At 36.9% G+C, this 22,584-nt stretch overlaps 2 protein-coding genes across 2 annotated transcripts; one reads left to right on the top strand and one right to left on the bottom strand.

The window, feature by feature from the left end:
• Positions 1-425: 425 nt before the first annotated feature.
• Positions 426-1,760, top strand: LOC129787406 (26S proteasome non-ATPase regulatory subunit 14). The gene is made up of 3 exons (XM_055822957.1): positions 426-767; positions 837-1,432; positions 1,495-1,760. Exons 1-3 carry the CDS (start codon positions 590-592, stop codon positions 1,654-1,656), a joined length of 936 nt encoding a protein of 311 aa, XP_055678932.1. The 5' UTR covers positions 426-589; the 3' UTR covers positions 1,657-1,760.
• On the bottom strand, positions 1,438-22,546 carry LOC129787405 (zinc finger protein 546). Its single transcript, XM_055822956.1, has 5 exons — positions 22,461-22,546; positions 10,521-12,012; positions 9,649-10,447; positions 3,153-3,356; positions 1,438-1,997 (listed from the first exon to the last, which is right to left on the bottom strand). Exons 2-5 carry the CDS (start codon positions 11,968-11,970, stop codon positions 1,775-1,777), a joined length of 2,676 nt encoding a protein of 891 aa, XP_055678931.1. The 5' UTR covers positions 11,971-12,012; positions 22,461-22,546; the 3' UTR covers positions 1,438-1,774.
• Positions 22,547-22,584: the final 38 nt, after the last annotated feature.

The raw sequence follows: 22,584 nt of genomic DNA, 5'->3' as shown, positions 1-22,584 counted from the left end.
TCTACATTTTGCTTTCTAAGATTGCATATAAAAGGGTAAAAAAAATTTTTTTTTTTTTTGAAATGGTTAATCCGATATTTAAGCTGATAATTTGTCAATGTATTCAAGGATAAGAACAAAGTTTTGCATCAGAATTGTTTACAAAAAAATTATTACAATATTTACAAAGCCACGTTAAGCTAAAATTTTAGAATTATTCTTATATTTTTTTTATTTTTTCTTCCCATTTTTAGGGAGTCGAGAAATATTTGTTTTTACGAATCTTCAATAAAAAATCAAGCCTGAATGATTTAGAATTCACCATATTCACTGAAAAAAATAATTATGACTAATCAGTACTCTCGTACCGAATAATAAAGGAACGTAAAAAGTCTTACACTTGTTCCACCGGGTTAGTGCCTTCGTGCTCTTCATCGCATCAAAACACGAAGCTCAACCGATGGGTGGTCAATTTTTCTAACCTCAAAAATTGCGAGTTTGTCGAGTCATTACACTTTAGTTTATTTTGTGCATTTTTCGGTGATTTTCTGCCCAATAATTCTCAAAAATAGTACAGAGTGCTGAGAAAACTCCCTAAAAGTATTCCAGAATGGATCGTTTGCTTCGTTTGGGTGGCGCAATGCCGGGATTGACGCAAGCTGCTCCCCCCACGGATGCCCCTGTTGTGGACACTGCTGAGCAGGTTTATATCTCATCCCTGGCCCTCCTGAAGATGCTCAAGCACGGCAGGGCAGGTGTACCAATGGAAGTGATGGGTTTGATGCTGGGTAAGCAGATTTGTGTTGCTTTCTTTGTTTCCTTTGTTTTGTACTAAATCTCTGGGGGCTTCCTGACAGGTGAATTCGTGGATGACTACACGGTGCAGGTGATTGATGTATTCGCCATGCCCCAGACGGGAACCGGTGTATCCGTAGAGGCTGTTGATCCCGTCTTCCAGGCAAAAATGTTGGATATGCTGAAACAAACAGGACGTCCGGAAATGGTTGTGGGATGGTACCATTCGCATCCGGGTTTCGGTTGCTGGCTCTCTGGTGTTGATATCAACACTCAGCAATCCTTTGAGGCGCTCAGCGAGAGAGCCGTAGCTGTGGTCGTTGATCCAATTCAATCCGTGAAGGGGAAAGTAGTCATAGACGCTTTCCGGTTAATTAATCCCAATATGCTGGTACTGGGTCAGGAACCCAGACAAACTACATCCAATTTGGGACATCTGCAGAAGCCCTCAGTGCAGGCTCTGATTCACGGTCTCAATCGCCACTACTACTCAATCAGCATAAACTACCGGAAGAATGAACTTGAGCAGAAGATGCTGCTCAATCTGCACAAGAAGTCATGGATGGATGGCCTTACACTAGCCAACTACCACGATCACTGCGCCATCAATGAGACCACTGTGTCAGAAATGCTGGAGCTGGCCAAAAATTACAACAAGGTGAGTGTTTTGGTGTAAAATATGTAAAAAATTGGGTAATTTATTCAACAATATTCTTGCAGGCTCTGGAGGATGAGGAAAAGATGACCCCAGAACAGCTGGCAATAAAGAATGTCGGCAAGCAGGATCCGAAGAGGCATTTGGAGGAGAAAGTGGAGACTCTCATGCAGAACAACATTGTTCAGTGTCTGGGTGCTATGCTGGACACGGTTGTCTTCAAGTGATGCGCCAGCCTTCTCATCCCCCCACATCTCCGCATCTTAGACTTATTTTTTCTCTCCCTGTACTTGAAGCTTTTTTAATTGGACACAAATCACAGGAAATTTCATTTTTTTTTGTCTTTTATTTGGTGGTGGTTTCCGTTGCTGTGTGAAGTTTTGTCGAAAAGATGTGTTTCCGGAGGTTGGTTGAGGTGTTGGAGGTGTACGGGCAATAGGGGCATTTGAAGGGTTTGTCGCCGCTGTGGATTCGTGAGTGGCGCGTCATGTGGGATTTGTTGTAGGTGATGTAAGGGCAGTTTGGGCAATGCAGCTCCTCCCGATCGTCGGAATGGCTCTTCTGGTGCCTAGAAGATGAGGAGATTGAGTGCAAATTAGACATTTGGTTGGATTCTGACCACTATATTGAGGAAAATAAAGATTTTAGTTTCTTAAATTGTTAAAATTTTTTAAATAATTTTTTTAAACTATTTTTCAATAAAAATAAATGATTTTTTCGCTCGTTTGAGCATAAAATATTTTGTGTTTTCTCTCTCTTTAAATCCAATTTGAAATTTCCTTTAAAAATTTTCAATATTTTTTTCCGAAAGGATTAAGGATAGTTAGACAGGAAAATCTCAGACAATTTAAGTTCTTCTTCAGGGGTCAAAAAGAATTATTTCCAGTCCGTTGACTTTCTTTTTTAGACAGTTCTTTTCTAACGTTTTGCATTTATTTTAGGTTTTTTTAAAGCATTAATTTATCACGTTAGTTTCTTCTATTTTTTATCAATTCAAATTAGTTCTAATTTAAACGTTTGAATTACATTTTTTGACATTCCTCTTCTAACGTTTCAGGGTTTTTCTAACATTTTATGTTTATTGTAACCAACGAAATTTTTTCAGACTTAAATGAAATTAAATTAAAAATACATAATCTACATAATAAAATAAAAATTATTTAAAAAAAAAACATGAAAAACACAACCCTTTAGAATAAAATATTAAACTTAAAATATTTGTCAAGGAATGTAAAAAAAATAACGTCAAACGTTAAAAAACATAGGAGGATCTGACGTTAAAATTTTGAAAAAAAATTGTCAACAAAATTCAAATTGGAACATGGTAGTTATAGTCGATTACGAATCTTAATCGTTTTAATATTTTTATAAAATTTTTTTTTTAATAGATTTTTAGATTTTATTAAATTATCGATCTTTGAAAGAAAAGAACACTAAGAAATTTAAGAAAAAACTAAACTGAAAAAAAAAAAACTTTTTTCCAACCAAGCATAAAAAACAATCAATAAATTTAATGAATGACTCCTGTTTAAAAAAAATCAAAATATAAAAAAAAGACTTAAGGAAACGACCAGTTTAGAGCGCGCATAAAAAATATTTAAGAAAAAAACCAAATATTCTTCTGAATTCTTCTAGATTTTGCCTTTAGAATATGGTTCATTAGTTAGAAATTAAATGCAATTAAAAGTTAGTTTAAAATCAACTACAACCTATGAAAACTCACTTCTTGAGCAATGCCAAAGTTTTCCCTTGATAGCTGCACCCTTCCTGTGGACAGCGATGCTTCCTTTCAGTTTCGTGTGTCTCCATGTGCCTGTTCACCTCCCCCGCACTCCTGCCAGTGAAGTGGCATCCCTCCTTGGTGCACAGGAAACGCCGGCACGGTAGTTGCTCGCGATGAACGTGGAGATGCTGCTCCAGGAGGAACCTGGCAAAATTCTCTGGTGAGTTTTAAAATTGAATTTGAGACGAGCACCCCCGAAGAATCGCCTGACCCGTGTCACTTTTGTGTCCAAAGAGGGAATATTTCACGGTTGTACAGTTTGGAATATACGGGTAAAGTCCGCCCGTGATGTACGGTGCATTTTGATTAATTAATTTAACATGTTTAATTAAATTTTCTGTTGGTCAAGTGAGAGAAAAGGAGCACAGAGCTGGTGGCTGTACGTGATGAAAATTTTAAGGCATCACCAAACCACGTGCATTTGACGATGCCTCGAACTTTTCTTCTCTTGTGCATTTCACAAAATCATTAAATGATATTCTTTTTGTAAGGGTGATGGTGGACAGTTTAGGGAGGGAAAGGGATGATATTGGCATTGCTGACACAATGGCCAATATAACTGATGATTAGTTTAATTTTTTTACATTAGACGCCATCTATTGAGAATTTAATACTCGCTAAAGAACAAAATTCCTTTGCCCGCTAGCTAAGAATTTAGTTAAATCAGCAAAATTTCAGCGATAAAGAATCTTTTGAGAATTTCTTTTAGATCCCAATCACATTGTAATTCATAAAATTCTTGTCAGCTTTTGAGATCTCACGCATTCCACGTGAAAAGATTTGTGATCTTCTCTCCGCATGGAGTTTTGAGAGAAACAAACCAAAAGAGATTCAGAATATCTTCTCCAAAAAAAATCCACCACTTGAGTTTAAATAATTAATTAATATTTCTGTGATAAATAAGCAAAAAAAGCGAGAATTGAGATATATCTGCAGTGTTGAGAAAAATTCTTAATTCACGATAAATAAATCGATGAATTATTGCTTTGATGTCTCGCTCCTCCCAAAAAAAAAAGTCAAACTTCCATTCCATTCTTCACTCGTCTGATGACATTCTCCTGCTGTATTTCACTGGAGTTACTCACAAAACTTCTTCGGAAAAAAAAATATTTTTCTGACCTATTCGCGAGAGTATCGATAAATTCTCATTAATTTCTTTGTATTTTATTATGAAAATCACATCACAGTGGGAGAGCAATCGTCGAACTTGGTTCTTCAACCGTTTTTTCTTCAGCACGCCAATCTCAATTCGTTTCAGGTGCATGAGGAGAAATTGATGGCCAAAAATGGAAAGAAATCGCAAATGATGGAGAGGCGAGACTTGGTTGAATTTTTGAGTTAGACTACCCTTTAGGTAGAAATTATATATTTTATTGCACTTTAATCTACCTCGTAAATAAAAATCTCTTGCACCCGCTGGAAAAAACCTTCCAGCACATTGAAATTCAATACTAGAGCTTTTCTCGTAAGCTAAAACTCCAAGTGCAAGAATCGAATGATTTTATCGCACCTTTGTGAGATTTTTCTTACGCAGATAAAGAGGAAGGAATGTTGAGAAAAAAAGTACAGAAATAAAAAGCCAATTGGCAAAAAAAATCGTCAATTCTTTTTAATTGTGACCAATTATAAATTTTTGAATCATTTTTCTGGCCACGCATGACGGTTAATTGGCAGGGAACTGAAATTTATTAAAATTATTTCAATAATTTTATTATTATGTCTTTTTGGGCAAATATGAGCGGGCAAATTGATAAAATTCATGCCAATTTGATTCCTGAATGACGTATTATTAATTCTAAATAAGTTTGCACTAATTCTCTAAAAATTTGTTCTTTGATTAAAGAAAAATTAACTGAAGAACACTCTATTCTAGTTTTTCACCAAGATAGATCAACAAGAGAGAATTCTGAAAAAAGTTTTTAAAAATAGCTGCAATCTTAATATATAAAGCTGAAATGTTTGTTTGTTTGTCTGTCTGTGGCACACGTGGCACATGAACTCCTCCGAAACGGCTGGGTCGATTTTGATGAAATTTGGTATAGGGGTAGAGGGGGTCAATACGAGTTGCAAGCGCTATATATGTAGGATTCCGCCCCAACCCCCCTTTATAGCAGGGAAATTGGGATTTTTTTATTTTACAATTTTTTTCGGGGTACCGTATTATTCATCCCCCCTACTAATATACGCCCCCCTTTTATAGCTTAAAATGGAGTTTGCTCACACGTGATTGGGGGCTCGGGTTGACTAGTCTAATTGAATAATTTTAATACAAAAATTAAAAAAATTCTGTGAAAAGTTATTTTGAATAAACTATAATTTTCTATACAAATCCACGCCGTTTGTCCGATCGCGATGAAATTTGGTACAAAGGCTCATTTTAACAGGTGGTTTCGAGTGGCCGTATTCAATTCCCCCCAAAGCCCCCCTTCAGGTAGCCCCAATATAAATCTCATGCAGTTTTTGCGAATTTTTGAATTTGGCGCCTGAAATGTTCAATGAAAATGATTTCTTCTGTTTGCAAATTTTTTTTCCGGGATTGATAAGTGGTCCTAATCTACCTTTATACCATCACAATTTTTCTCTCTCTAAAATTTGCGCGAAGCGCAACAAATCCCCGCGAAGCGGGGCGAGGTAAATTGGAGCGAAGTTTTATGTTTTATGTTTTATGTTTTATGTTTTATGTTTTATGCTTATGATTTATGTTTTATGTTTTATGCTTATGATTTATGTTTTATGATTTATGTTTTATGTTTTATGTTTTATGTTTTATGTTTTATGTTTTATGTTTTATGTTTTATGATTTATGATTTATGTTTTATGATTTATGATTTATGTTTTATGATTTATGTTTTATGTTTTATGTTTTATGTTTTATGCTTATGTTTTATGTTTTATGCTTATGTTTTATGCTTATGTTTTATGTTTTATGATTTATGTTTTATGCTTATGATTTATGATTTATGTTTTATGCTTATGTTTTATGTTTTATGTTTTATGCTTATGTTTTATGCTTATGATTTATGCTTATGTTTTATGCTTATGTTTTATGTTTTATGATTTATGTTTTATGCTTATGATTTATGATTTATGTTTTATGCTTATGTTTTATGTTTTATGTTTTATGCTTATGTTTTATGCTTATGATTTATGCTTATGTTTTATGTTTTATGCTTATGATTTATGTTTTATGTTTTATGCTTATGTTTTATGCTTATGATTTATGCTTATGTTTTATGTTTTATGATTTATGTTTTATGTTTTATGCTTATGTTTTATGCTTATGATTTATGCTTATGTTTTATGTTTTATGCTTATGATTTATGTTTTATGTTTTATGCTTATGTTTTATGCTTATGATTTATGCTTATGTTTTATGTTTTATGATTTATGTTTTATGCTTATGATTTATGTTTTATGTTTTATGCTTATGATTTATGTTTTATGTTTTATGCTTATGTTTTATGTTTATGATTTATGTTTTATGATTTGTTTTATGCTTATGATTTATGTTTTATGTTTTATGCTTATGATTTATGTTTTATGCTTATGATTTATGTTTTATGCTTATGTTTTATGCTTATGATTTATGCTTATGTTTTATGTTTTATGCTTATGATTTATGTTTTGTTTTATGCTTATGTTTTATGCTTATAATTTATGCTTATGTTTTATGTTTTATGATTTATGTTTATGATTTATGTTTTATGAATTATCTTTCTCTATATAATAAAGAAAGGTCTGTTGGTAATCGTCGTTCCTTCTTTTCTATACAAATCCACGCCGTTTGTCCGATCGTGATGAAATTGGCACAGAGGCCCCTTATAAAATGCGGTTTCAAATGGCCGTATTCATTTCCCCCCCAAAGCTCCCTTTCAGGTAGCCCCCATATAGATTTTATGTAGTTTTTCGAATTTTTTAATTTGGCGCCTAAAATGTTCAATGAAAATAATTTCTTCTGTTTGAAAAATTTTTTTCCGGGATTGATAAGTGGTCCTAATTTACCTTTATCGTCACAATTTATTTTCTCTCTAAAATTTGCGCGAAGCGCAACAAATATCCGCGAAGCGGGCCGAGGTAAATTGGAGCGAAGCTCCAATTTACCTCGTTTTTAAATAAAAATGCATAGAACAAGAAATCTGTATTATTTTTCCTTAAAAATTCTAATAAAAGTAGATCCTCTTGAGCTCCTAAAAAGGTTCTTAATTTATGCAAAAAGTTCGAAAGATGTGAAAAATTGCCTCAAAAAAGATTCTCTAGAAAGAATTTATAATTTCTTTCCACAAAAATTTTATAAGGAAAGTGAATAAGTTTTTCTTTGAATAAATCAAATAAATAAATTGCCACTGCATGGCGTTCTTTCATCACAATTACAACAATAGTTGACGCTAATTTGTCATGAAATTAATATTCTTTTCTTTCTTTTATTAAAAACAAAAAAAAAAAAGAATTTCATTCAACCTATGCAACTTTGCACCATATAACTGCATGAGAAAAAATTGAAATTAATCCCTCTTACGTCCCCGGAAAAGCCAGAAAAATCCCATTCCTTCCTCTATCCCCAACCTCCTCCTGTATGGCACACAATTGAGTAAAAAAAAAGAAGCAGAAAACGGCGTCCAGGAACTGATTGAAGAATAAATCAGAGTCTGGGCGCTTCTCGTGGTTGAAACAACAAAAATTCCTCTATAATTACATTTTCGAGCAATAAATAAGTTTTATTTGGTATTTTCCACTGCTTTTCCTCAGAAAGGGTGTATTTTCCCTCACACCTCCGTTACACTGTGAGAAAATTCTCCACACTCTATGTGTGTGATTCAGTGTAATTTCACTACCCCTTCTAGGGGGAGGGCACTTTTTTTTGTTCTAGAAGGGGGAAATTTGTGATTTTTCCGTCGCAATCATTAATTCTGGCATTTCTTCGTTTAGAGGAGACACACAAAAAAAATGCAAAAATCTCATTAAATGTTTTGGAAGTCACAGACGGTGATGAATCAAAATTGTGGCTGCTCTGAAGACGTGAAAGATAGTGAGTGAAAATGGTGAAAATCTTTTGGGGAAAGCATTTATGTGTGGGGGGGGGGGAATGGAGGGTGGGTAGAAAAAGATGAAACTTGGAGCGATAAATAATAAATTTCTTCACAAACAATTAATTTCAAATGCCATAAATTCAGGAGAAATTCGATCAAGCAGTGAATTGAAGAAAAGCGCAACAAAACATGAAATTCCCAACAAAGCATCATCCTCAATCTCCTATCATTTTCTTCTCTCTCTCCTTCCGCTTTTCCCATCATATATACACTTTACTCAACCCCTTTTTGCTTGGAAAAAGAGATATCGCCCCATAGGGTGGCTTTTGGGTCATTTTGGCGCGTTTCGATGGACTAAAAATTATTGTCCACACGCTAGAGAGGGTGATATACCACCCCAAACTCCCCTCCCTGTGGCCGAAATCACCTTCATGCCAATACGGCCCACCCACAATCGCACAATGGACATCTTTGTCCATTCATCCTGACCACCACGAGGCCGTGGTGAGGAAAAAACCGAACGCAAATCACCCGTATCTTGAAAGGCGTCGTGCCATAAACCACCGACATCGAAGTGTCAACTGTCTCCAGTAAATTATCCCCGACACCCCCACATATAGTCTTCTACCACTCTCACCCCCCTCATGGAGGGTTGCTCTGAGGCGCAGGCACACGCAGAAGTGTCGAAGCATTTCACCTCATCTTCCGCATGAGCGTCCCACGGGAGAGAAGGACGCCCAACATTCTGTGCGTCCTCTTGAGAAAAATGTATGTGACACACATAAAGACCAATTTAAATATTTAGTAAGGGTGTCATCTAAATTCACTTTACACCAACGATTTTTCCTTCTTCCCATGCTGCCAATGCTGTATTGCATTGCAAACTATACGTTAAAACCGTTATGGTTTGAATTTTTGTTTGAAAAATTGCAAAGGACGCGTCAGGAACCATTTTTAATTACATTTTTTGCTTATTGATTTATCACATTTATTAGGAAACTAGTAATGGGACGATCATAGGCGATAAATGGGTTTTCCTAAAAGACGGATTTTAGGTCTCAAACTCGGCTAATTAAATTTTATTTAAGGCCAACGTTTCGGACTATTTAGGTCCTTCTTCAGGGCATTCAATGGACAATCTGTACAAATTTGCCGTGTTGGATGTAGCGATTTGTGATTATTTATTGACGTGGTTAATTTTATCATTTAATGCCCTGAGGAAGGACTTAAATAGTCCGAAACGTTGGCCTTGAATAAAATTTAATTAGCCGAGTTTGAGACCTAAAATTCGTCTTTTAAGAAAACTCATTTATTAGGAAAATTCCAACATTTAACCTTAATTTAACCATTTAGTCTTAATGCAAAGTTGCTTTGAATAAAAAATAAAATTCATATAAAAACGAACTCACCTTTTTCGGAAATCCGTGTTGCAGATCTTACAGGTAAAAATCTCAGCTGGATAATCACTCACATCAATTGGTTCAACCTCGTCAATCACATCTTGAAGTAAGTACTCCTCTTTGATGAGATTTCCCTCAAGATGCTCTCCTGAGTTTTCAGCCACATTATTCAAATCATAATCCAACATCTGATAGAGATCTTCATCAGGATCTTCCCAATCTTGTTCAATTTTAATGGTTTTCTTTACTTTAGCCTGGCATTTTTTATCCCTTCTATGCCGTGATAGTTCTTGCGATAGAATGAAGGCTTCATCGCATCTTGAGCAGTAGTACTTCTTCTCAGGATGCTCCTGTGTAATGTGCTCCTTCAGCTTGAGAACGTCCTCAACGGTTACATTGCATATTGAACAATTTCGTTGCAAGTCTTTCTTATTTCTCTTCCTGGCGGAGGATATTTTGTGCTTCAAGGAATATCTGTGAACTTTGGCAACTTCAGCCGAAGGGAAGGATTCATCACAGACTGAGCAGAAATAGGTGTTTTTGCCGTGAGTATGCTTATCGTGCTTCTGTTGGGATTTCCGCGTTTTCAAGGAAATACAGCACTGTGTACAGAAGAATTTTGACTGATACGCATCGGAGCCACTGCTTGCTTTTGTAAGAGGTTGGCATGATGTAACAGCATGACGACGTAGTTCGATGTTGTAGCGAAATTCTCGGCTACAGAAATCACATTTGATAAGAGTTTTTTCACGTATAATTATTGGAACTGAGCGATTAATCGCCCAGATTACCTCCTGATGCTCCACGCCTGTAAGGAAAAAATTAAATATTTGTAACTAACGATGTGAGTTTGAAGAAGCCTGAGTCAGCTTCTGACTTACCTATCAGATGATGAGTCATCGTTGCATTCTCGGAACATTCAAATTTGCAAAAGCTGCAGTAGAGGCGAGATACTCTTGCAATCCTTTTCTCATGCTCCTGAGAATTCCAGTGAGACATGAAAGTTTCTTCGGTGTTAGCATAAAATCTACACGGTTGGCACTGGAATGGTGACTGCAGGACAATTCGGTGAATATTGCTGAGAACTGTAGCCAGACACTTCTGTGGTTGCAAATGCATTCTTCTGTAGTGATAGTGGGAGATAAGATGCTTCCCAAAGAGATGATGACGCATCTTCATACGACAAACTTCGCAGTACGAATAGATCTTCTTCCGAATCCTCTTTCGCTTCTTTGGCCTCTTTGCACGTGAAGGTTTCTCCTTCTCCTTGGCGTGTTCTTCGGGATCTTTCTGTTGATTTTTCAGCATTTGCCGGGTATAGTAGCCCATACGTGATTGCTGAGGTAGAAATGATTGTCCAAGTTCAATCTCTGGAAGGGATTTCCTCTTGTGAAGGTTTGATTTGAGATGCTGCTTGTACATCTTCTGCGATGCTAGCTGTCTGTTGCATGTGTGGCACCACATTGGGATTTTATCCAGGGATTTCCTTCCAGCTGTATTCTTGTAGTCTAGCTTGGTGATTTTAGAACCAGGAACCCATTTTCCTTTCGTGTGATTTGACGGTGGGGAAAAGAAGTCATCTTCGGGGTCATCATTGTCATGACTCTTGTCAAGCTTGCTCCATTTATCATCAACAAGGGTTTCTTCTGCATCATCCCAGTGATTATCAGCTCGCCATGGAGAACTTGTGGGAATTTCGGGATCAGGAGGCTTCCACTTGCCACCAGTATGATTTCTCGGTGGTGCTCCAAAGTCTTCAATGTCCTCCTCCTCAGAACTAGACTCGGCGGATTCCTGCGGGAAGTCCACTTGATGGAAAATCGGTAAATCCTTCTTCATATCCCCAATTTCCGATACAGCTTCCATGAGTTTTTCTGACTCACTGTGATGCTGTGGCGGTATCCAGTCATCCTCATGATGACTTGACATGATTGCTGCTGTGGCTTTTCTCGTCAACACCCTTGGATCGTGCGGAGTCTTCGAAACATTCCTCTTTGAACTACTCTGTAGTTCTAAGGAGGAGAAGAATATATCTGCTCCTAGGTCGTAGTGATACTCAAGATTCTCCGTGGGAAGTTTCACATCAGACGGCGTATCGTGGGGCTTTGGAGTCTCTCCGGAGTAGTTAAAGCTAAAGCTATCATTGCCCATTCGATCCCCATACGTTGGATCATCCTGAACGCGATTCAGCGTAGGGGATGATTTATCGCGTCCGCAATTTTTCTCTTTACGATGTTTTATGTAATTTTCTATGCCTATTATTGTCCTGTTGCACTTTATACACAGATGCGTGTCCTCCAAGTCTTCTTCCTCATCTTCAACTCCGAGCATTTTAACGGCGGATCTTTATTTTTCAGTTATAAAATTTTTAATCTGTGAAACAATAAAGTTTGATCAGAAACCTTAAAGATTTCTCTACAAACTGACTAATAAAAGTCGTTTTCCTCACAATGTAGGCAGGATGAATTTATAGGGAGTGACACGATAGTATTTGATCGTGTTGTGAGGGTGTGTAAAGAAGCATTTAACGAAATTGATTCTATTCAAATTCAAATTATGACATCGTCTTTCTTTCTCTCTCAATCTAAATTCCCTCATGAAAGCTCATTCTTTTCTCCCACTTTCCATGGGATCCCCCACCCCCTGTATACCATTTGGTGTAGCTTTGAGAAAAACGACTCAATATTCTAAGCTTTCGAATGGCAATTGACTCCCAGAAAGTTTTTTGGGCACACATGGAATGAGGGAAGAATGTGCAAATCCCATTGAGAAGCATCTCGAGAAGTCTTTTCAATCAATTTTTACAGCGAATTTCTTTTGGGTGCCACGAAATTCACACACCACCGCCAAAGCTAATAAACACAAGCTTCAAATCCCATATAAAAGCTCTCCTCTGAATAAAAAAGAAAGAGTTCAAGCTCTCTCTCTCTCTCTTGGGTGATGGGGTGTGAGTAAGGTGAGAGAAAATTGGGGGCGGTAGAGAGGCATTGAAATGATTTTCCATTTGTTTTCACACGTCAAAGCCATTGTTATATTTTGCACATAAAACACTGGGTGGATTGCTATGTATGTATATAGTCAAGCATACCCATGTAGTACGTTCCGGAATGTGATTATATATATAAATATATTATTCAAGTATTCAACCATACAACATAATCCCTTAGGACAATCGTATAACGCGACTGCCATCTCTGGAGCTCGTTTGGGCCAAAACTAAAATCCGTATTTTGATGAATGGCCAAAGTTGTGTCTAATTGTTGGAATAAATTCTGTTTGATATATCACCATTATATGTTATTAAGGGAAATCACATATATCATACACACTGGCCACTAGCGGTGCTTATATCTTTCGGAGGAAAATGGCACACACACACGACCGGGGAGATATTGAGAAAATGAAGAAGGAACTCGGGGAGTTTAGCTCACAGCCCCTTATGAATATCTGATATTCATTTATGCTTTTCCCCCCGTCTATATACATTAATTCGCCACCATCCCCCCACAACGGGCGCACAGTTCCCCCATCACACGAAAGCTCCTGCTTTTCTCCGGCACCTCACACTTTTGCCTCACTTCCGCAAATATATACAGACAAATGTATACGAGAGGAAACTTTTGAAAATGATTTTCACCATACAAGAACTTTCATATAGAAAAAAAAGTTCGATAACTTGACTTCTTTTATTAATCCATCAATCAAAAGTTGGATGGCGACTAATTACTATCTCATTATTGGGCCATTCTCAACTGTTTGAAGGCATTAAAGGGGGGAAAATATGTATGAAAGCTCTTCTTGTATAAAAAAATAAGAAAAGTTCAGAGAATTCTCTTTTTATTTATTATTTATTAATTTTTTTTGTTCAGAATTTATTTTTCGAGAGAGAAAAGTCAAAAAATGTGGGAAGAGATTCTCATTTTTTATAAAATTTTATTTCAATTATAAAAAAAACTTGTTATGATTCTAATATTATGTACAGAAAGAAAACTTTTATGCTAATAAACATGAAATTAAAAATTCATTAAAGGAGTTTATTCAGGCCAGTATGAAAGATGATCCTCTATCGCAGAACAATTTTAACCCATTCCATCTTGTAGAGGATCAAAAAACATTGAAGAATCGCGAGAGAAACTCCCCAAAATCCACTGGGATCACATCGAAAAGTGCAAATAAAAATTGCAAAAAATTCAAATATTGCGACGCCATTTGACGTTTTTATCACTATAAAAAATGTTTCAAAACTTTTTTGTAGACTTGTCGCTCATTTTCCGTGGAGTTTTTTTCTAGTCAAAATAAATGTTTTTTTTTCGTTTCTGGAGTGATTTCTACATCTGAATCAGGTGATCCACAGCGAAATGAAGCTGAGGGAGGTTGATAGAACCAACCCCTTGCAAATCAAAACAAATCTTTATACATTTTTTTGGGCCTCTTTGGCAGTGAGAATTTTAGCAAATCTGACCGAGTTAAATCCCATCCAGCGCAATATACCTGATTCAGATGTAGAAATCAATATAGTAGTCAGTATCCGGAAACATTCGACGGAGTCATCAAGCAAATCATGACCAGCACGGAAGACATTTCTGATATTGCTCCTGAAAGTCTCCTTCTGAGATTGGAACACTGAGCAAGTCCACAAAATCTTCATCACCGTCTTCCCATTCATCTTTCCCAAGAGCAATGACTTCCTGGAGCTGACAAAAGTGATTCTCAACTTTCATTTTGCCTCTCAGAGATCTTTTCTGCAGAATTCCCATGAGGTTTTGCTGTAGAAATTGGGACTTCCAGAAGCGAAAGATTTGCTCCGATGCATTGAAATTGAATCAATGGGCAGTGAACAGAGATTCTATGCCCTCCTACTTGTTGCATCCGCTCTCGAGGAGGCTGAAACACCACAAGTAAGTCTCCAATTCCTGGACATAATCTCCAAATCCCCCCACACCGTGGAGATTATCAAGAAAGACACCCGGAAGTCTCATGAAATTATTCACAGCAATAAACTCCCAAAGAGTTTGTTTTCTCAGTGCTTTGAGAGTATCATTAGATGCACAGACTTCCAAGGAGCAGAAGATTTCACAGATTCAGATGTAGAAATCACTCCAGAAACGAAAAAAAAAAACATTTATTTTGACTAGAAAAAAACTCCACGGAAAATGAGCGACAAGTCTACAAAAAAGTTTTGAAACATTTTTTATAGGGAGAAAAATGTCAAATGGCGTCGAAATATTTGAATTTTTTGGCAATTTTTATTTGCACTTTTCGATGTGATCCCAGTGGATTTTGGGGAGTTTCTCTCGCGATTCTTCAATGTTTTTTGATCCTCTACAAGATGGAATGGGTTAAAATTGTTCTGCGATAGAGGATCATCTTTCATACTGGCCTGAATAAACTCCTTTCATTTAATATTAAATAAAAACTTAAAAGCTTTTAAAAGAGTTTTAAATAAAACACAAAAAGTTTTTCATGAAGGTAAAATTCTGAAGATTTAATTTAAATTAGAAATATTTTTAAAATAAATTGTAAATTTTATAAAGTTTTTTTCTAACTAAAAGTATTTTAAAATTTCGTGAGATTTCTTAAAAAAAAAATTGAAATAAAAATTGATAATCTCAAAAAATTAAAAAAAAATTAAATTAGGAGTGATAGGGGTAGTTTTTAAGATTAAATTCGCTATCAATCCCAAAACAAACGTTAGATTTTTACGAGGGATAGATATTGTTACTCCCCCAATGCCTAAACATCCTTAATTTATCAGTAAAGAAAAGTAATACCCATATCACCCCGCCCACACCCCAAAGTAACCATCTGTGTTAATTCTTCTCTTGTTATTGCATCTCTTTTCACGAAATTGTCCTCGAATACACATTCTCTTGTATTGACTTTCTTCGAAGACTGCGAAGGGAAAATTAGTATGAAGCCACCCTTTTTTTCCTTTCGAAGAATCCCGCATCCCAACGCCTTTCCCGCTCTCTGCTTCCACATCTCCCGGCACAATTACTTATTTATTCTTTTTATTTCATAAATCACCCCGAATAAGCTTTGGGAATGTCTTTTCTTGTGACACGTTATGTCTAATCGATGTTGGATGCGCTAGCTGACTTGGCGACGTACGCTATTACGCACCTTAACGGTTATCTCTGCAGTCCCGCCACTTCCCACTTCATCTCATCTCATCTCAACCCTCGACCTCTTCTCGCCATTTCACTCAGACACACACAATACCCCTCGTCTTGGCTCCCTCGTGCTCCTGCTCCTTTGCTTTCCTTTTGTCATGGCACAGCCACACTGTTCGTTATAGCCGGAGAAAAGTCAGTCAATTTCTTCTCGTCTCCAGCACACACCCACCCCCCTGCACGACATCCCTCTCTCGTGTCGGATGATGGCAGCAGAAAAGGAACAATTTCATTTCTGATGCCTCGACTAAGACATTCTTTTTTTTTGTTCTTTTCTTCACATTCGTTTCTTTGGGGATACCTGCAGCAGTCCCCCTACCCCCGACGAGGGCTTCGTGGTATCCCTCCTTGGCAAACCCTCCCTTGAACTCCCCACACTCCCCGTGAAATCATATAAAATATTTTATTTATCGTTCCTCTTCATTCTCTCTGCAAAATCTCATTGGGTTGAGATTCTCCTCCACGAGTATTTTCTTCATCTCTACACACAACCAAAAATTATATGCAAGATATCTCTCTGGATGGGAAGCGCAGACAAATATCACGAAGACTCCGCCATTGACGAGTATTGACGCAACTTGTGGAGTTTTCATGGAAATTGGATGAGAAATTTAAGGGAAATTCCTGTATATATGTGAAACTTTATGAGAATTTCCACTTCAATTCGCTAAGGGAATGAATTGTGGAATTTACATGATTTTCCACAGATGAATTTTGAACTGAATTCTGACATTTTCCCATCCCGACGTTGAATACAAAGTTCAAATTATCTCCAAGGAAAATGTCCTTTGTTTTATTCATTGGCAAAATAAGTAGGTAGGTAGGTAGGTAGAACTAAAGTGGTTGGGAGTTATCTTTGGTTAAAATGTATTTATGTTACAAGTGCTACAAAGTAGTGCTAAAACGTTGCAATGTAGCAAAAAAGACTTTGAGACATTCTAAGAAATTATTTTTATTTATTTATTAATTAAGATAATGGCAGAAATATCTAAAAGAAGAAGAACAAATCTTCATTCTAAAATGAAGAACAAATTACCTAACATTTTGTTTCAAGTTTTTTCGTTTTCTCCATTAGTAAGAGCCTTTAAAAACTTTTCCTTTAAGAATTAAGCTCTTTATTTTAAAATTGTTTAAGTTGGTAAAATTTTCATTAAAAGAAACCATAAAACCGGAAAAACTAAAACGGTTTTAGGGGATTAGGGAACATAGATTTTTTTAAGAATTTGGCAAACTCGGAAACCTATTTAGCCAATCTCTGAAATATCAAGAAACCCTGAAAACAAGAACTATAAAAAATTAATAAGTATTCTCTTCGTTTGTCCGTCCAGTAGATATTCGAAAAATTTTATCGACTAGGATATTAAATTTCATCACCACTCCCTGTATTAATAAAGAAATAAAATAAATTATATATAAACATCAAGTTTAAACCACTTTTACATTAATCGTTGTATTTCTACATATTAAATTTTAATTTTATAATAATTTTTCGCACCTCCCACAAAGATCTGCAGTGGTTCAACATTCTTGCAACTTCTGGACTTTTACGTTCATTGAGCAACTAGAGAAGGTTGTCCCATGCTTTGCGGTGTGGTTGGGAAAAAAATGTTATTGAGAGATCAAAATCGGGTAAATTAGTACATTTCCACGTCTTTAGTGGCTAATTATACTCACATTGAGTCTATCTCAAGCACAAATCAAGGTACATTAATGTGTCGCCTTTTGCTTACAACCACATGCGAGCGCTTCCTCTTTGGGCTTCCCATCAAAATGCGTGATAATGGCGATCGTGTCGCGATTAAGAGATTGAAGATCAACGACAACAAGCGGGAAACCTGCTTAGCCGGCTAAACGTGGCCGCGATCGCAAAATCTAGCTACTGTACCAAGGTGCTAATGGGGCGTTAAGATCAATGCGTTGGGGATTGTTGGAGGCTGTGTGTTGGGATCTCTTAGCAATGATCTGTTATGAGTTTTTTTTTCCTTTCTTCTTTACTATAGTTTCAATAGAAAAGATTCTCGGCCATGGAGAAAGGGAAGAATTCCGGGAAGAAATAGCGTAAAATATATATAGTTAGATAATACCATAAATGACTTTCCTTTCTCTTTTTCATCATCACCACGATGGTGTGCTGTGCATGAGGGGTAAATAGAATATTTCGTCTATTTCCAGACATAATTCAAACTTAAGACAGGCTGAATGTAATAAATCTGTCAAAAAATTTTGAGCGCACATTCAGCTCACTGAGCACTTTTGTTTGATTCTCTCTGGTTCTCGTTTTTTTTTTCACTTCTTGTTCCTCGAGACTTTCTATGTTGGCACTGTATAAAATACATCATATCCCCTATGTATTTATGCTTCGGGTCGTTTTCTCCCTACAGGTCTCACAGCTTCTACGGTTGGCTATCTCTGTCTGACTTTTGGGGGGTTGAAGGGGCACACTGGTGTTGGACAAAAACCGGGCGAGGAAATCAAGGGGTGGGTTGTATATATAGTTCCCAAAAAGTCGACCGCGCGGGGTTTTTGGGTGTGAGAAAAAAGAGACGCTGCTAATACAATGCCCTATATAAGGCTCCGGAGTTTTGGCATCTGTGTTCGTGAGTGGAAGAATGGATGAGAGGAGGATGATGATGAGGTGGCTGTTAAATACGCGAGCATCGCGCGATGATTGCTGCCCCTATGCTACGATGCCAACCATTGGTAAATCCACCTCACCAAGCATTTCCCACCATAGCACATACATATATACGGGCTGGGTGAATCTCAAATCAAGGCTCAACCAACAATAGGCTACAAGACGAAATAACACAGATGGATCTTTGGATGTCTCCCTTACATGATGGAATGCATTCTTTTCAATTTTTCCATTCCCATTGGCTTTTAGGACTTGTGAAGCCGTCCATGGCGTTGGGTAAGAAAATAAAGAATGAAAAAAAAAACTCAATTGGGGAGTCGATTTGGTTATAACTCTGTTGTAGCTCACTCTCCCTCCGCGCTTCTGTGGTATTTCTGTTCAATCACATAAATTATATTTAGGTATGACACTCCGTAGATAAATCACTCTTAGCTGTCCAATGCTCAATAGTATGTATCTGGCTTGATACACCACACTTGATGATTTCTCTATAATAACTTTTCTGTCTCGATTCACTTCGCTCCCTCACGGGTTTTTTTTCTGTGTTATATATTTGCCTCGGATCGGCCACCCGAAACCCCGATGCTTTCCCAAACTTGATCCCATACCCTCCTATAATACATACAGATATCCCCCCTGTTAGACCCCATGCTCAGTCAATTTTCGAGCAAACAAAAAAAAATTGCAATGAAACCAAAATAAGGGACCAAGGGTAGTAGGAATTTTTCTTTTAGTCCTTCACACATATACAACAAAAAAACTGAGAAAAAAACCTCCCTCTAAGGTTAGGGGACATGGCAGCTAGGGCGCGCTATCGCGGAGTTAAAAACCTTCTGGAAATTACCCTCCACACCCTTAGGAGCTTGGGGGTGGTAGATGGGAGTTTGAAATAAATGACAAAATTATATATTATGCGGCTTCTGTGTCTGTTTTCACTCCTCCCTCCCACCACCGCCCCTCATACACACCATACCCCATCGACTTTTGAAAATTTCAACCCTCTTGTGTCTATGCCGGGGGTACTCTCATCTGCACAGTGGCAATTTACAAAATATATATTTATTCAGAGAAGGCACACCAACACAGAGAGAGAGCCAAATATTCCGATGGTGTTCTCGGAAACCACCCCCGGTCTGCCATCCTACGATAGAATTATGTTTATAGCTTGAATCGCAGAGGTTGGTTGCTGTATGTCTTTGTATGAGTTTTTGCCATAGTCCTGGGGGTTGGGTGGTGTGGTGGAGGGTGGTTTTCAAAAAGGGGGGTGGTGGTGTTGGCCTGTTGTGTAGTATACGAGCCAGAGCGAGAGGGTGAGCTGCCGTATTTATACAGGGGCGACATTTTATCCTAAAATAACCATTAATTATTCCAATAAACGAGCGATGCTGTTAATGGCCGATAAATAATAAAAGGCAAAAGAGAAATTTTAAATCATATTGAAATAGGTATTTTTCCGTGGAATATATCAAAAGAGGATTTTTTTCTCTCACCGCTGCTACACCTAAAAATAGCACTGAACATTCACAATCAACCAAACCTAGCTAATCTAGAGAAAACGGTAGTAGTAGGTACATACATTCAGGTGGCAAATAACCCCCGAAAGCATGTTTAAAAAGAGCGGCAATTTGTGAGGCCTTTTTTTACGTGTAGCTCTGGAAGCTCCAAGTTCGGGGTTGTATGTCTTCACTCTAGTATCCAATTTAAATGGTCATCATCATCAAGAATAGCAAGGGAAGCGCAGTGCCTAGCATGAGAGTTCCATTCATTCCCTTGCACCTTGTGTGTAAAATTTATAATACACACTAACCCATTCACAAACATATGCCGTGCCAATATATCTTAGCAATTGCGGCGTTTATATAATTTACAAAACAACCAAGCCCCATGATTTGAAAACACTGGAAGTAAAATGGTAATTTAATTATGATTTACCGAACCATAATGCTTATTTCTCTCTTGCATGTATGTATGCAGCCTCAAAATATTTTGCCCCAGCAGCAGCGCAATTTATTAATATAATGCTTTAGAGTTTCGATTATAGTTAATACACTCATGATGTATCCTTTGCCCAATTTATTGCACTACACCGCTGTCCTATTATGTTTTTGGGGTCTCTAAAATACGGGCTAGGCTGACCTCATAGAGCTATGAATAACGATGGAAAGTTTGATTATTTTTTTTAATAAAAGATTATTTAATTTGAAAAATAATTTAACGATTATGGTTAAACTGAAATATATTTAACCATAGTTTTTTCTATAAAGGGGTGCTTTATGAAAAAAAGATAATGATTTTTTTTTGAATTATTGTGATTGATATTTTTAAATTTTATTTCTTAATTATTGAAATAGAAGAAAATTAACAAAAACTTTTACATTGAATTCGAAACCTCGCTTTTTAATAATTTGTTTCCTGGGAATAATGAGTTAGGTACCAAAATTATCTTTATACTAATTAATTATTTTTTTAAAAGAATTTGTTATAAATACAAAAATAAAAAAAATAACCGAAATCAATCTGTTATGTGCTATATTGCATTTCAAATTCTTTGGTTTGTCTTTACAATACTTCTAATTAAAACTATTTTATAACGTTACTACTGTTTTTATTATAAAATTTTAAAATAAAGATTTTTTTAAAATATTTTTTTCATTATGTATTGAGAATTCATAGAAGGAAATTCAGTTTTCAAAGAAAAATCTTTTGAGAAAAATCCTGCATACGCATTGATATTTCGGTGGGACCTGAAGAAGGGTTCTACGTCTAAATTGAAACGTCACGCTTCTCACGCTAAGAACGCAACAGAACTGGGATCATCTCACTTTTAATTTATTATTAAAAAAAACTTCTTTCAATTAATTTACCTAAACTATCGGCCATTATCTAAGTTTGCAATCCAATCAGAATTTAATTTCACATCAGTCACGGTATTTTTGTCGTGAGAAAATATATATCAATGACAGCACTTCGAATTAGATGGTGGACGAGAAAACAGACACGAAGAAGTCGTGGGGCGTTTGGAAGAGAAGAAAAAAATAAAGAAAAGTGTGAGCAAACGAGTTTTTAGCAGTGTAGTGAGTACTAGTGGTATGAGTGCCAAGCCAATGGTGGTTGTAGGTATACACATATAGCATGTATGTTGTCTGAAAAACCAAGAGACTGCTTGGACAAATTTTCTTGACATTCAAATATCTCTCCGTTTGCAGAGTTGAGGGGCCTCCGTATGGGAAATGTGTGGATAGAGAGGCAAAGAATGCGCTGTATTTATTTGACAGAATGAAGGGGCTCCTATACGGTGGAATCGTAAATCGATTGAGAAATGGAATTGTATGTGGTGGAGAGAAGTCCAACAAAAGCCCCAGACAAGAATCGTCTCGAGTGATATTTTAAAAGTCGTCGCCATAATATTAATAAATAATCCATGTCAATTATTTGAGTGAAGCTATCACGGCTCGGGTATGATGGCTGTGAAGAGAAGAAGAACTATAAGTAGGCCACACCTATCCTTAGGGCGGTGCTACAGTGCGCGCATTCGCTGCCGTCTGTCGCTCTCAAAATGACTGATAGATTGACATTTCTGGCTCGGCGCACGTCAGAGTAGTTGTGTGTGCTTCTCAAATCCACTCAACAATCTCTTTCACTGTGTGCCATGACGTACGCGATGGTGTCTCGAAGGGGGGTGTCTATGTGTTGTACGGGTGGTTGGTGTATGTGTGAACGAAGAAGACGAGGCGACGCGAAAGAAAGTGGGGTTATGTACCCCCAATAAATGAATAATCAATGTTTTATTTCTTTTACCGCGCTCCCTGCGCATTCCTACCCATCACATTTAACTTATTGAGTGTTTCTCTGTCACTTCGCCGTGAGATTACCGCTGGTGACGAAGAATATTGCGGGTAATCACGAAATGGGTTTTGATAGGGAAACTAGGGCATTGCAGCAATAGTCAGGGTTACCTATAACCAATAGAGTGGACTACATGCTAATGATTGAGGGTAAAAGATGAGACTTACCAATGGTCCACGGGATGGTGGAGTATTTTGAAAAATTTACACCAACTGTATCACAAAGCAATCTTTCTGTCAACCATAGAATACAATACACACAGAAACATCATCTCTATAGCGCGGCTATATG

This window comes from Lutzomyia longipalpis, chromosome 1, assembly GCF_024334085.1.
Source record: "Lutzomyia longipalpis isolate SR_M1_2022 chromosome 1, ASM2433408v1".
NCBI classification, from domain to species: Eukaryota; Metazoa; Arthropoda; class Insecta; order Diptera; family Psychodidae; genus Lutzomyia; species Lutzomyia longipalpis.
Note: the sequence above shows the minus strand (reverse complement) of the source record. Positions and strands in the feature narration are given on the sequence as shown.

Bases quoted from the DNA above. Each gene is read 5' to 3' on its own strand.
- LOC129787405 (XM_055822956.1), bottom strand. From the start codon at position 11,970: ATGCTCGGAGTTGAAGATGAGGAAGAAGACTTGGAGGACACGCATCTG. The intron at 10,448-10,520 runs GTAAGTCAGAAG...TTTTCCTTACAG, and splicing joins GATGACTCATCATCTGATAG to GCGTGGAGCATCAGGAGGTA. The intron at 1,998-3,152 runs GTGAGTTTTCAT...CTCATCTTCTAG, and splicing joins ACTTTGGCATTGCTCAAGAA to GCACCAGAAGAGCCATTCCG.
- LOC129787406 (XM_055822957.1), top strand. From the start codon at position 590: ATGGATCGTTTGCTTCGTTTGGGTGGCGCAATGCCGGGATTGACGCAA. The intron at 768-836 runs GTAAGCAGATTT...GCTTCCTGACAG, and splicing joins AGTGATGGGTTTGATGCTGG to GTGAATTCGTGGATGACTAC. The intron at 1,433-1,494 runs GTGAGTGTTTTG...ATATTCTTGCAG, and splicing joins TGGCCAAAAATTACAACAAG to GCTCTGGAGGATGAGGAAAA.